At 40.2% G+C, this 14,111-nt stretch overlaps 1 protein-coding gene across 2 annotated transcripts in view; it reads right to left on the bottom strand.

The window, feature by feature from the left end:
- Positions 1-14,111, bottom strand: part of LOC100564612 (zonadhesin) — a 180,895-nt gene that overhangs the window by 13,184 nt on the left and 153,600 nt on the right. For both annotated transcript variants that reach the window (XM_008119521.2, XM_062960921.1), the window contains exons 73-82: positions 13,007-13,133; positions 12,125-12,336; positions 8,537-8,699; positions 8,082-8,161; positions 7,071-7,231; positions 6,827-6,989; positions 4,824-4,978; positions 4,658-4,736; positions 3,389-3,541; positions 1,571-1,912 (exon numbers count right to left, since the gene is read on the bottom strand). In XM_008119521.2, the coding sequence (XP_008117728.2) occupies positions 1,571-1,912; positions 3,389-3,541; positions 4,658-4,736; positions 4,824-4,978; positions 6,827-6,989; positions 7,071-7,231; positions 8,082-8,161; positions 8,537-8,699; positions 12,125-12,336; positions 13,007-13,133 (1,635 nt within the window). The remainder of the gene's footprint in view (positions 1-1,570; positions 1,913-3,388; positions 3,542-4,657; positions 4,737-4,823; positions 4,979-6,826; positions 6,990-7,070; positions 7,232-8,081; positions 8,162-8,536; positions 8,700-12,124; positions 12,337-13,006; positions 13,134-14,111) is intronic.

Genomic DNA, 14,111 nt, shown 5'->3' with positions numbered 1-14,111 from the left:
TTTATTTTTTTCCCTTTGTAAATATTCTTTTCTAGGTTTCCAGTCCTGCGCTAATTTTTGAGTCAATAAATCCATGTTCATTACCTCCAGCACTTTATTGATCCATTTCTCTATACCGGGTACTTCTTCTAGTTTCCATACTTGAGCTAACACTGTTCTTACGGCAGTTGTAAGAAAGAATATTAATCTATCAATGTTCTTATAGAGATATGGGTTTATTAACCCAAAGCTATGTGGCAGACGGAGACACCAATGGCACAGTGGGTTAAACTACTGAGATGCTGAACTTGCTGACTGAAAGGTCAGTGGTTTGAATCTGGGGAGTGGGGTGAGCTCACGCTGTTAGCCCCAGCTTCTGCCAACCTAGCAGTTCGAAAACATGCAAATGTGAGTAGATCAATAGGCACTGCTCTGGTGGGAAGGTAACGGCGCTCCATGCAGTCATGCTGCCTACATGACCTTGGAGGTGTCTACGGACAACGCCGGCTCTTCAGCTTAGAAACGGAAATGAGCACCAACCCCCAGAGTCGGAAATGACTAGACTTAATGTCAGGGGAAAACCTTTACCTTTACTATGTGGCAGAAGTGCAACTCAACCCTGTAAAGTGAATATTTATTAGCGACATTTATATCCCGCCCTTTTCACCCCGAAGGGGACTCAGGGCGGTTTACAATTATATATACATACAATATATTATATTATATGACTATATTGCAATATTATTAGTAACATTGCATGTAATGTAAATATACATATAGTGTGAATGTGTCCATCAGAATGTGCCAAGCAAGAGTTCGATCTGCATCAGGCATGTTTGATACTTGTTGGACACTTTTGATGTGCATTAGACACTTCTCACACACACGTGATGCACATTGGGTACTTGGCATCCGTGCTGAAGTTCCCTATTGAACTCTGCATTGAGATCTACCAAAAGAGATTAGTTATCTTTTGCCTCCAGTCTTGCTTAAAAGCAGGGAAGAGAACAAGGGAGTATGAACAAACTGCAAAATATAACCTGGTGAAGGAAGTATTGTTCCAAGTACCTGCTAGAGATTATTTTTTAAATCCCCATTCCTAACTATGCGGAAAAGCTATATTTCAATTACAGGGTGTAGCAGCTTAATTTGAATCTGATGTGACAATTCAAAGAATTTCATCATAGAAATCCATTATTGCAGGTAACCCTGTTGCAATCCGAAATTCCGTATTCTACATATGGAAGACACAGTTTCAGTCTATGGTATCTACAATCAAAATGTCTTGTTGTCAAAAACACACCTCTGTGTGCAATCTGGGCTTTAATAATTCATGTTCCCATACTCTTCTGTTGTTTCCCCCCATTTTCCTCCACATTGTTGGGCACCAAAGGCATAGAAACACACATCATAACATGAGGTAAGTGTTCTAAAGGGAGGGAGGATGTATTTTAGCAGCATCTCCAAATGGTTTGCAAAACACAGTTCTGCCATCAAGTGGCAATCATGAAAAAAGACCTGCACAAAACCATAAGAGTCTCTGACAATCAGAATAAACAGGAAGACCTAGCCTCGGCCCATTGAACTCTACCTGCTTTCAGGTGTGCAATGGCATTCAACAGGACTGCCACAAATCCACCTGCATTCTCCAGGTGAGATGAAAGGATGTAGAGGCACCTGTTATTAGCATCATAGTAGAACTCCTTGGCAAACTGTATAGGTTCTCCGACCTCCACGAGGCCTTGTTTGGGGATTGCTTGAGCCAAGAGGACCACCAGTGCTGGATAGGAGAGGGCTTTTCCCACCAGATGGGCCACAGCACAGCCAAAGCGATAGACCACAAAATGGCGAGGCGACAAGCTGGCCAGGTTGATGGGAAGCACGTTATCAATGTTAGGTTCAGAAGCAAAAGGACTTCTATCCTCCGTTACCCCTGAAAAGATCAGATATTGGTGTTGAAATTCATTCTGTATCCTCAAGCATCATCACCATTATTGTTATTATTACATTTTATTATTATTTAATTTATACTTGCCAATTTTCCAGTTATAGGACTGAAGGTGCCTTACAAATCATCACAGCGCAAATTAGAAAATATAAAAAACTTCAACATACATGCACACAACAAGGGACAATGAATCTGCAAGTTAGAACAGTTATAGTCTGTTTTAGATTAGTTGATATTTCGTATTAATTAGTAATTAGTTTGTTATAAGGGGTAAAACTTATTGATAAGTTTTAGGTGGGGAGTGTCATGCCACGAGGAGGCAAAACATTACCTGCTGCCCTGTCCCTTTAAGATTCTAAAGGGGCGGAGCTTAGCCTTTGCTCCTGCCAGCCTGAAATGGCAGTTATTTTTTGTCAGTTAGATATTGTCGGTTGGTGAAGCACTGGAAGGAAGTGTAGGAAGTGAAAAGGAGTACAGAAATTCACGTCATGTCGGAACTTGATTAACTTAGATTAACTTTAACTTAGATTAAATTAAAAAGCCATAGACTACAGCAATAGAGAAAGTAATGACAACATTGTATTAAAGTCACCTCAAAGATACAAAGAATCCAGTCATGACAAGACTTTATACTGTGTGGCAATATCTATCCAGAACTGCATAGACTTAAAGATTTCTTTCTTCACAAGACACTTTGTAGTGGCAACAAGAGGAAAAAGGCCCGGCTGTGGCACAGGCTAGTGAGCAGCCTGCTCCAATAAATCACTCTGACCATGAGGTCATGAGTTTGAGACCAGCCCGAGGCAGGGTGAGCACCCGTCACTTAAAAAATAAAAAATAGCCCCTGCTCGTTGCTGACCTAGCAACCCGAAAGATAGTTGCATCTATCAAGTAGGAAATAAGGTACTACTTATAAAGTGGGGAGGCAAATTTAACTAATTTATGATGTTGGAATGAGGAAGTGCCATCACAGTGGATGATGAAGCAGCTGCTCCCCCCCTGTGGCCAGAATCGAACATCCCCTCAGGAGAAGGTTAAATTGCCTCTGTGTTTGTCTCTGTCTCGGTTCTATGTGTATATGGGCATTGAATGTTTGCCCTATATGTATATAATGTGATCCGCTCTGAGTCCCCTTCAGGGTGAGAAGGGCGGAACATAAATACTGTAAAATAAATAAATAAATAAATAAATCCATTTTGTCTATTAATAAAATATTTCATTTTACCAAAAAAAAATTAATGTCACGGAAAAACCTATACCCTTCACCTTAACTACCACCAATTCCTCAATACTTTATTTCCCATATCACCATACTTCACCACAGCAACATGTGGCCGGGCACAGCTAGTATACATATAAATCTGGGTTGCCCCTGGATTTTTTTCTTCCCAAGATCTTATTGAACACTGCAAAGATTATTTGTGCCAAGAAGGATATAAAAGAAACATTCAGATTCAACACCTGGAGAAGAAGGGGAGTAAGGAGGTTGTTGTGAAGCCTCCAAAAACTGCTTGATCTCCTGCAATGTCCTGGCAAGGGGAGATGTCGCCACCAGGGCCTCGACTTCCAGCTCCGTCACACAAGCAAGAATGGTGCCCTTGCGAGTTTGCATATCTGATGAACACAGACAAAGCAAATCAGCCTACAGCTATGCTTTCGGTGGCTATCCCTGTATGGGCCGGGGAGCTATTACGTAACATGCAAGGGACACTTGCATAATCTAAAAATGATCTGCTTCATAACAGATGGGACTTCACTTTTGTGATTTCAACTATATATGGATTTGGTTCATACATTCTCTCTAGAAATATCTAGGTGTTCCAGGTCAATTCTTGATCATATGTTGTTGGATCCTGTTCCTATCAACCATCAATGCAGACAACTGGTGTGGGATAATGGAAGTTGCCATCCAGTAGAAGATGAAGGAACAGGAGTTGTCCAGTCTTGCTGGAGAATCATTCTTTGACTACCTTGCATTTGGAATCCAGCATCAATGGATAGAGTTGTTACAAGGCTAAGTGTACTTAGTGATCTGTCTCAAACACATTTATAGAATCATAGAATTCTCCATCAAGACTGGGCAACCTCTGCCCCTTTATCTCTGCTGGGCTGTAGCGCAGCTGGCTAGTAACCAGCTGCAATAAATCACTACTGACCGAGAAGTCATGAGTTCGAAGCCCAGGTTGGGTTAAGCCCCCAACCATTAAATAAGCGGCTTGCTATTTACTTAAGCAGCTTGAAAGACAGTTGCATCTGTCAACTAGGAAATTTAGGTACGCTGTATGCAGGGAGGCTAATTTAACTGATTTACAACACCATAAAACTGCCAGCAGCACGCGGAAAGGAATGAGGAAGTACAGTACTCTGTGTCACTAGTGGATGGTGAAGCAACAGCTCCCCCTGTGGCCGGAATCGAGCATACCCTCATGAAGCTGGAAATGTTAAATTGCCTCTGTGTGTGTCTGTATTGTATGTTGTTTGTCTGATGGCACTTAATGTCTGCCATATATATGTTCATTGTAATCCGCCCTGAATCCCCTTCGGGGCGAGAAGGGCGGAATATTAATACTGTAACTAAAAATAAATAAAAATCTTCTACTTGATGACAATTCCCACTATCCCACACCAACTGTCTGCATCGGTGGTTAATAGGAGCAGGGTCCAACAACATCTGGAGGATCTCAACTTCCTACCTAGGTGACCAAACTGGTAACAGGCCATCTCATTTACCTTGGTCTTCACATCCATGGGAACTAAAAGAAGCCCTTTTTCCACCAGAGAGGACATGATTCTGCAGCACACCAGCATCCTATGAGGAACAATGTTAAAGAAGCACGGGGTAATAATAGAGGAAGTGATGTCACAGTGTTCAGCAAAGGAGGAACATTTCTCTTACCAAGCAGCATTGCTGAGTTCCTGCTTGCTCTCGAATGGCTGCCTCATTGTGCCCTTGAGTCTTTTCTTGCTTAGCCATTTCTTTCCCCCAATGGATTTTGCGCAGCAGCATTCCCAACGCCTTCATTAAGTCTGTGGCTTCCTGCCACTCGCAGCCTGGAAGACATGTACATTTTAGTGATAAGCTCATTCAGCTTCTTTGGAGAGAGAGCTCTGAAGACTAGCAAGAGTTATTGCTTCTTCTGTGACTTGGACATCATTAAAGTGGCCTTGCCTAATCTGGAGCCCTTGAGATGTGCTTGTTATGATCCCATGAACCCCAAACTTGGCCATTGGCTGAAGAACTTTGGGGTTCATATTGGGGGGGGGGGGAGTCTTGTTGAAGTAATGTAGCAAGTTCCATGTGTCACACACTATCATAGTGTTGGATATCATCCTGGACTACACAAGTTGTCAGAGTATTTGTAGCACAGCAGTAGTTGGATGGAAGCAGTGGAACGCAGAACGAAGAAACACTCAGAGACGTTGGTAAAACTATTTACAAAGTTTTACTGTATGCAGCAATAATCAACACAAACAGACTTGCAGACGACAGACGAACACAGGACTGTTCTGTTCTCTAACAGAACTTGACTAGAACTCTAGGCAGATAGAGCTCAACTAAACTGATGTAATCGTTATGTACAAACACTTGTGTCTGGATATTCTCTAGTTTTAGCCACACACCAAGGTCATCATAGCTTTTTGGCAATTAACTCTTTTTACATTATGGTACATTTTGGATGATGCAATCAGTTGCAATATAAGCATGGCACAAATTGCATTTAAACACTATCAATACACAAATCCCACATTCACAATTCCCCCTCTTTTAATGTAATTTTGTCGTCTTAAATATATATATCATCTAAGCACATATGAATCAACTTATTGTATATTTATTATATCTCAAGGTTTTTTATATTGAATGTCTTATAACACTTTTATTTAAACTAGGCAATCACATATAATCTTTATATAGTTGTCTCTTATAACACTCCATATATGTAGCGAACATCTCATGACTTTTAAACGATTATATATAAACACAAATCTCTATTTTAGACACATTTTTTAAAGATCTTGTTGTTATATTTAATCAATAACAATCAACTATTTTATATCCACCACTATCAACATAGTCTTTTGTAACAGGTGATTTGTGGAACTTGTTTGTATCAGACAAGTAAGGTATGAGAGCACATCTTTTTTTTTTTTGTCCATATCTATTAGCTATGTAGTGGATAGGTTAGAATGAGGGAAACCTCTCTCGATATTCCATGCATGCCTAGATAGGCTTTTGCTGGTTTCTCTCTTCATTCCTGTTTACATCCACTCCTCTCACCTTGTTGTTTTGGCAATGTGATCCTTCAAGGATGAGCTAACTTCCTCTATCTAGATTAAAATGTTAATTGCCCCAAAAGGCTCGGACCATGCGGTCATCAGCCATAGCTCTTCCTCCTTTGTCTTCGCTCTAAGATGGACACATTTTGCTAACTCTCCTGGCAAAATGTAGCTATTTAGATATTTTTGTTATTTTTACCTGCTTACCTTCCTTAGTGCTAGCTTAGAGAGCTAGTTAGCTCAAATACCTTTTCTATCCACAATTGATTTCTTTTGACCTCAATAAATGCCTTTTTGAACTTTCAAGGAGACTTTGCAATCCTATGCCATCCTGAGAACAAAGGATTCCCCTAACTCACCTCACATAAGTTTCTGCTGCTTGTGAAGTGTGCTTCTGACACTCTGCTCTATTTTTGAGGAATCATCCCCGAAAGAGGGTTATTTTTTTGAGTCTAACCGCTCATAGATTCCCAACACATAGAAAAATATTCAAAGAATGCAGGGGTGCTATTAAGAAGGTGCAAATGAGAGCATACATTTTCTGGAACATCTAGAAAACTCAAAGACCTCAGAAACCCAGAAAGAAAGCATTTTTCCCTCCCTGTTTCCTCGATCTCTCACCTGAATAGCCCATTGCTTGCAACACTCCAGAAAGTTTGACTGCAGAATTCTCACTTTCTTGGGTCTCCTTGAAGGGACTGAATGTGACCTGGGTTCTGTCCCTTGAAACCTTTGACCTTTGTGGTGCTCCCCATTCACTCAGGTCTAGTGTTTGTACCATATCCTAGAAAAAGAAAACATTGTGCATAATACTCAGCTACATCTATGTAGAAAATAACCTTTCTCTACAGACCAAAGTACTGACCACTAGACTCTGTATCTTCTGGCTGATCCCTTGGTAAAACACCAGGACATCAGCCCGATGTTTCGCAAGCTGTGATGCAAGATGTAGATTCTGATCCTCCAGTTTGTCATACAAAGTACGAACACTGAAATCTTCCAAATCTCTTACGATGAACCGATCCCCTAAAAGCAAAAATCCATTAATGCTTTGGATAGCCCAGGAAGCAGCAAAACTTGACTGTGGCTTCATATGAACATTATTCAGATATTGAATCTAAGATTTGCCTTCATCAGATGTGAGTGGGGGTCACACATTTTGGACTACAAACCCCAAAGTATTTAGCTATCATTGCTATAAGAATATTGGGAGTTTTAGTGCAAAATAAATACAGTAGAGTCTCACTTATCCAACATAAACGGGCCAGTAGAACGTTGGATAAGCGAATATGTTGGCTAATAAGGAGGGACTAAGGAAAAGCCTATTAAACATCAAAATAGGTTATGATTTTACAAATTAAGCACCAAAACATCATGTTTGACAACAAATTGACAGAAAAAGCAGTTCAATACACAGCAATGTTATGTAGTAATTACTGTATTTACAAATTTAGTACCAAAACATCATAATGTATTGAAAAGATTGACTACAAAATATTGACTACTAAAAGGCAGACTGTGTTGGATAATCCAGAATGTTGGATAAGCGAATGTTGGATAAGTGAGACTCTACTGTAAATAAAACTCTTCTTCAAGCTGTTATCTCAGAGTAGAAACACTACCATCTACTGGGCACCAAGTGTGCCTACAAACCCGACAGTGAATTTTTCACCCTTTATTTTATACCCCAGCTCCCATTGGACAAAATGCAAGCTTGTTGGGGTATCAAGGCATCAGAAAAATAGCCAAAAATAAATATGTCACTTTTCCTTTAGAGGAGCTATAAGGTTATGCAAGCACTTCTGAACCACTCCATCCATCTAATTACTTTTTAAACCACCATATCCCAGACTCAGGGCTCTACACAGTGTCCTACCTATTCTTGATGAACCCTTTTCTCCAACATCAGGTTCTTCTCCAGAGCCTTGGGGTCCAAGAGCTTCATAGAATTGGAGGCTATAAATTCAAAGGGGAAAATACCCATAAGAAATTCAGTCTGCATCGACACTTTGCAAAGTAGTCTAGAGTACCTTAGATGCAACCCAGAAGCATTTCATAAACTGTGTCCAGACGGCCAGCAAGTCTGAGAGCTAGTCTGACAGCACAACCAGGATTATTGAAAATGGCAAAAAGCATACATCAACAAACAAGGTAGAAAAGATATAATATGCTGAAGAACCTAAACTGAAGCCAGAACATAAAGCGAACCCCCAGAGCACTGGTAGGTTGGGAGAATCTATACTTCACTGAACCCCTTTCTTTCCAGTGGAAACCATTGGTAGAGTGGTCTACTTCTCCCAGGAGTATGCTAATGAAAGTTACCCCACTCACCTCTCTTGAATCAGCACATATTCAGGTGGGATGTGTGGTTCTCCCAGGCTCCTCCACCGTGGCTTCCAGCTCTTCATTGGGCTTGGAATGGTGGTGGGATGCCTCAGGAGGACAATGAGACCCGTCAACACCACTGTCAGGAAACCCAGGACAAAAATCACAGCTGAGGAGGACAGAAAAATATGGTGACCAAAGGAAAGGAAACACATCACTCCGATTCACGATCAATACACCTTTGGTGATTAAAGGTTACTTGGCCTCTCACATGAATCTTCCTACTCCCATTTTTTCCAGTTTCCTATGACCACAGATGATCCTGTTTCAATCTGAAGTTATTAGCATACATAACATTACATAGTCTATAAATTCCTTCCCCATCTTGAACAAAGTACCTATTAAATTCATTCTTTTTGTATACAATATATGGGAGTGGTTGTGTTAAAAGAGAACTGGAGACAATGCTTGAATGTATTCATATGTCAGTCCTTGGAAGCTATAGGACACAATGCAAGCTCACACAGGTATTTCCGTGGAAACACTTTATTGAAATCCTTGTTCTGTCATGTGCTGGGCCTGTAACTATTGTCTTTGTATAGGATGTATACTTTATGCCCAGCGGGAGGCCAGGGTGCCTCAAAGGTTCTTGAGGATTTTTCTGAAAAGGATAGCCCTTTAAGTCTTTAACGAGATAACAAAGTCTTTATTATTGAACAAATAATAAATCTTCAAGGAGTCAAATAACACTTCAAGGTTTCCTTAATAAACTGTTGGCCTTTTCAGTCTTGTCCCCAGGGGACAGACAATTGGCTTTGGATAACTGTGCTTTCTCTATAAGAAGAAAACCCTCTTATAACCTGTCCCAGGCTGTCTATTATATGGGCCTAGCTAATGTGGGACCCACTACCGATTCCAAATGCGTCTGGGTATCGAGTGGACCTACCAACCAAGGCTTGTAGATGTTTCAGCTGGGGTTCCATGGATCTGTGGTGCTGTTCCCTCTCCGAGGTTTCTTTGGAAACTTTAGGGCTGTTTCCCTCAGGAGCTGTGAGGCTGAGAGGTTGTGAGCTCTTAGCCAGAACCTTTGAGACCTTTCCCCTAGAATTTCTGTTTCTGATTCCTCGGATGTTCTATATCCCCGGATGTTCTATATCCCCGGATGTTCTTGAGATATGACACTTTTCTATGGGACGAACTGGTCTACATCCTATAGCTTAGCTTCCTTAAGTGAGACTGACTTAAAAATTGCTCCTTCCCTCCCAGAGCCCTGAACAAGGGGCGGAACCAAACTTAATGATGATGGACAGGCGGCTTGCCCTATGACTGCAAACATTAGCAGAAAGAAAATAAAGTTGGAGCTTCTGGTACAGCTGTACCAGCACAATCCTTCTTACCAAGATGAACACAAAGCTAGTACTAACCCGTTCCGCCAAGACCCCAGCATATTAAACTACTACTTCCCCCCAGCCCCCCTTCCACATTCACACCTATCTGTCGATAGTCTTTTCCCAGGCTTGAAAACCAGAGCAGGCCATAAATCAATCCTCCTAGCCAGATGGCCCTTATCATTTAGGCTATCTCCACCCCAATTGTTTTTGGCAGGATGGGAACAGTTCAGCTAGCGTGAATGCTGGGCGATCACATTCTGATATCATATGACTAGACAACAGAGTGTGAAGGTCCACTATTGCCGAGGAGAAGGAGACATCCAGGAATGGATTAATCTCTTCTGGTGTCCAGGAAAGGTAAGGGATCATGTCGCCTAAATTAAATCTTTTTCATTGGATTTTTGTTTCCTCTGTGCAGTTTAATACAAACACCAAACTCAGACCCAGGAAAGAAAATGAGATAATCTTGTCAACAAGAATGTGGGGGTAAATGTCTCCTTCTCCATGGCAAGACTGAGCCTTCAAGTTAGTGGTGAAAAAGCAATTCAGGAACTGGAGTTACTCAAGCCTCTACTTCTGTTGGGAAGGAAAAGGCAAGGAAGAAATGATAAAATCTAATTCAGTCTGGTCATGATTGCCAAAAAAAAAGAGAAGATCTTGAGTGTTGACAGAGAAGGTGCAGAAATAGTATCCTTATTTTAGGTCAGAAAAAATCCAAACCAAGCTGTATTTATTCCTACCTATCTTAAAATATCCATTTCAGTTTATCAGACTGGGTAATAGACATAAAAAGTTAGGGTTTTTAAATAATAATTGTATTTCTTACCTGCATTTCCTTGTGGCTTGAGGTGGGTTACAGAATAATTAAAACACAAACATTGTAAAAAAAAAATCTAATTCAGCCTGGCCATGATTGCCAGAAACATAACATATGGATGCTTGTTTGGATTTCTATATAATTTTTATATAATTTTGTTTGACTACACGTAGTTTAATTTATTGATGTTAGGTTTAATTCAGTGATTCCCAAAGTGGGCGCTACCGCCCCCTGGTGGGTGCTGCAGCAATCCAGGGGAGAGGTGATGGCCACATGTACATATATCTTTCTGTTTAATTGCTATTAAAAAATTTAAAAAAATTAATTTCCGGGGTGCTGAGTAATATTTTTTTCTGGAAAGGGGGTGGTAGGCCAAATAAGTTTGGGAACCACTGGTTTAATTTATTGATGTTAGACTTTAAATTGATGTGAGGTTTTGATGTTATTTTTATATGTGGGGTTTCTCTGGGATTTTTATGTCAGTATTTGTTTATGGAGGCATTGAATGTTTGCCATTTTATGTTGGAATCCAGCCTGAGTCACCTCGGGGAGATAGGGTGGAATACAAATAAAATTATTATTATTATTATTATTATTATTATTATTATTATTATTATTATTATTATTATTATTATTATTGTTATTATTTTATTATGACACAGCAAACAAGATAGACATGCTGGATTTCATATCACAAAATCACAAGTCGAACACTTCCCAAGTGTCTAGGACTGTGTGATGTATTTTCGGATGATGCGCGCAGATCCCAGTAGGGTGGCCTTTTGCAGCTGGCAGATCGTAATTTTGTCAATGTCTATTGTTTCCAAATGCCGGCTGAGATCTTTTGGCACAGCACTCAATGTGCCCATCACCACCGGGACCACCTGCACTGGTTTCTGCCAGAGTCTTTGAAGTTCAATCTTGAGGTCCTGATAGTGGCTGAGTTTTTCCTGTTGTTTTTCTTCAATGCGACTGTCACCTGGGATGGCGACATAAATGATCCAAACCTTTTTCTTTTCCACAACTGTGATGTCTGGTGTGTTGTGTTCCAGAACTTTGTCAGTCTGGATTCGGAAGTCCCACAGTATCTTTGCGTGCTCATTTTCCAATACTTTTGCAGGTTTGTGATCCCACCAGTTGTTTGCTGCTGGGAGGTGGTACTTGAGGCATAAGTTCCAATGAATCATTTGGGCCACATAGTTGTGCCTCTGTTTGTAGTCTGTCTGTGCAATTATTATTATTATTATTATTATTATTATTATTATTATTATTATTATTATTATTACATAACATGAATTTAACATAAAAGACAGTAAAAGTTGACATTGCTCACTTCCTGGTCAGGTTCATTCCCATCCCAGGGGCAGGACCCCATTATTACAATACCTGAAATAGTTGCCCAGTCTGGGGTGACATTCATCACCTGGTGCTTCAGGACCCCATGGCGAGTCAGCTGGTATGGGGAGGACGGCTGGATGGGAGCTGTGAGAGGGTCACAGACCATGCTGTTATTATTCACTACCACTATTAGTATCCGTTCTTTGATAGCATTGTCCCGGAAGACGTATGTCCCTGGCTCCAGGAAAACATGAGCAAACCTGAAAAATGAAGAAACACACTATTTCGATTATAGCAGTTTGCAGCACTGTATTCCACCAATATACCAGATGATCATGAAATCAACAGATCTTAAGGTAGAGAACACAACTTCGAGCACTGTGTCACATTTGGGAGTCTATGCATATTGCTTTCTTTTCAAACATACCAATTGCAACCTCAGGTACACATAACCTGCTGTCACTTAATGGCATTATCTTCCCTTCTCTCCAACTTTTTCACTTGACCTGAAGCATATAATGTCATAAGGTTAGATATTACACAGGTTTGCAATTTTTTGCTGAACAAATCTCTCATGCAGTGATCTAATTTCAGTTCGAAATACAATCCAGAATAAGAGGCAAAATGGATCTGAGCACGACATTATTACCTCCAATTGGAAGCTACTGTGATTTTACTGATTGTTATTTTAATGTAAATTTTATTTTTGTGTAATAATGTGTTTTTATATTGTTGTGTATTGTATGTCTGTATCTTTGAGTCCCTTCTGGGAGACAGGCTGGTATATAAATAAAGTTTTATTATTATATTATTATTAAGGAAGAAATTGGCCACCCTACCACACCATCAAGGAATTCGCCCTGAGTCCCATTTGGGATGAGAAGGGCGGAATATAAATACTGTAAATAATAAATAGTAAATAAGTAATACCTTGAGATGTTGACCTGAGTCTCTTGAATGAGGTGATCGAGCCTTCTGAATGCACCAAAATCCCAGTTGGCATTGCTGTTGTAGAGATGCTCCTTCTGGTAGACAGGATAGTGACTGGAAATACGGTCTGGTTAGAAGGACAGTCAAGTTCATATTAGCTACAATGTCTTTCAACTAGGTCTTTCTTACCTTCTCCAGTAGAAGGTCACTTAGGTGGAGTCACAACCACAAAGTCACCTCCACCTTTTCCTTCCCTTGAGCTCAGCTAACTGATTCTTGAGACCATCAACACAAAGTCAGCTCACTCCCTTGCCATGGAGATGTCCTGAAGGTTGAGAGGTTGGCCTTTATGAAGTCACAATGCTTCTACCTTAAGCAGGTATGCAGAGTGCCTATTGGCTGACACTTGTAATAATCATAAAAACAACCTTACTCCTTGCTCTGGACACTGTTTAAAGAACCATGGCTTTAAATTGGGTCCACTCAGAACATCATCAATATGCTAGTTGTGGGACCTTGAAAAACAATGACAAAATTCTTTTGGCAGGTGGTCCATTAACTGGATGATTATTACAGAAGCCTCTCAGAAATGTGACTTTTCTACAAAACAAGGTGAACATTATTCACAGACTTTGTTTTAAACTGGAAGGACTAGTTAGGATGAGTAGACTTATACAGTAGAGTCTCACTTATCCAACATAAACGGGCCGGCAGAATGTTGGATAAGCGAATATGTTGGATAATAAGGAAGGATTAAGGGAAAGCCTATTAAACATCAAAATAGGTTATGATTTTACAAATTAAGCACCAAAACATCATGTTTTACAACAAATTAGACAGAAAAAGTAATTCAATACGCAGTAATGCTATGTAGTAATTACTGTATTTACGAATTTAGCACCAAAATATCACGATGTATTGAAAACACTGACTACAAAAATGCATTGGATAATCCAGAACATTGGGTAAGTGAGTGTTGGATAAGTGAGACTCTACTGTACTATAACTAAACTGTATCTGCCTGTAACTTTCTAGTAGATGGAGTAAGAGCAATGTGGTAGCCTGAACGTCAGCAAATGTAGAGTAACACTGTGAAGCAAAATAC

Source organism: Anolis carolinensis, unplaced genomic scaffold, assembly GCF_035594765.1.
Source record: "Anolis carolinensis isolate JA03-04 unplaced genomic scaffold, rAnoCar3.1.pri scaffold_8, whole genome shotgun sequence".
Taxonomy (NCBI): domain Eukaryota; kingdom Metazoa; phylum Chordata; class Lepidosauria; order Squamata; family Dactyloidae; genus Anolis; species Anolis carolinensis.
Note: the sequence above shows the minus strand (reverse complement) of the source record. Positions and strands in the feature narration are given on the sequence as shown.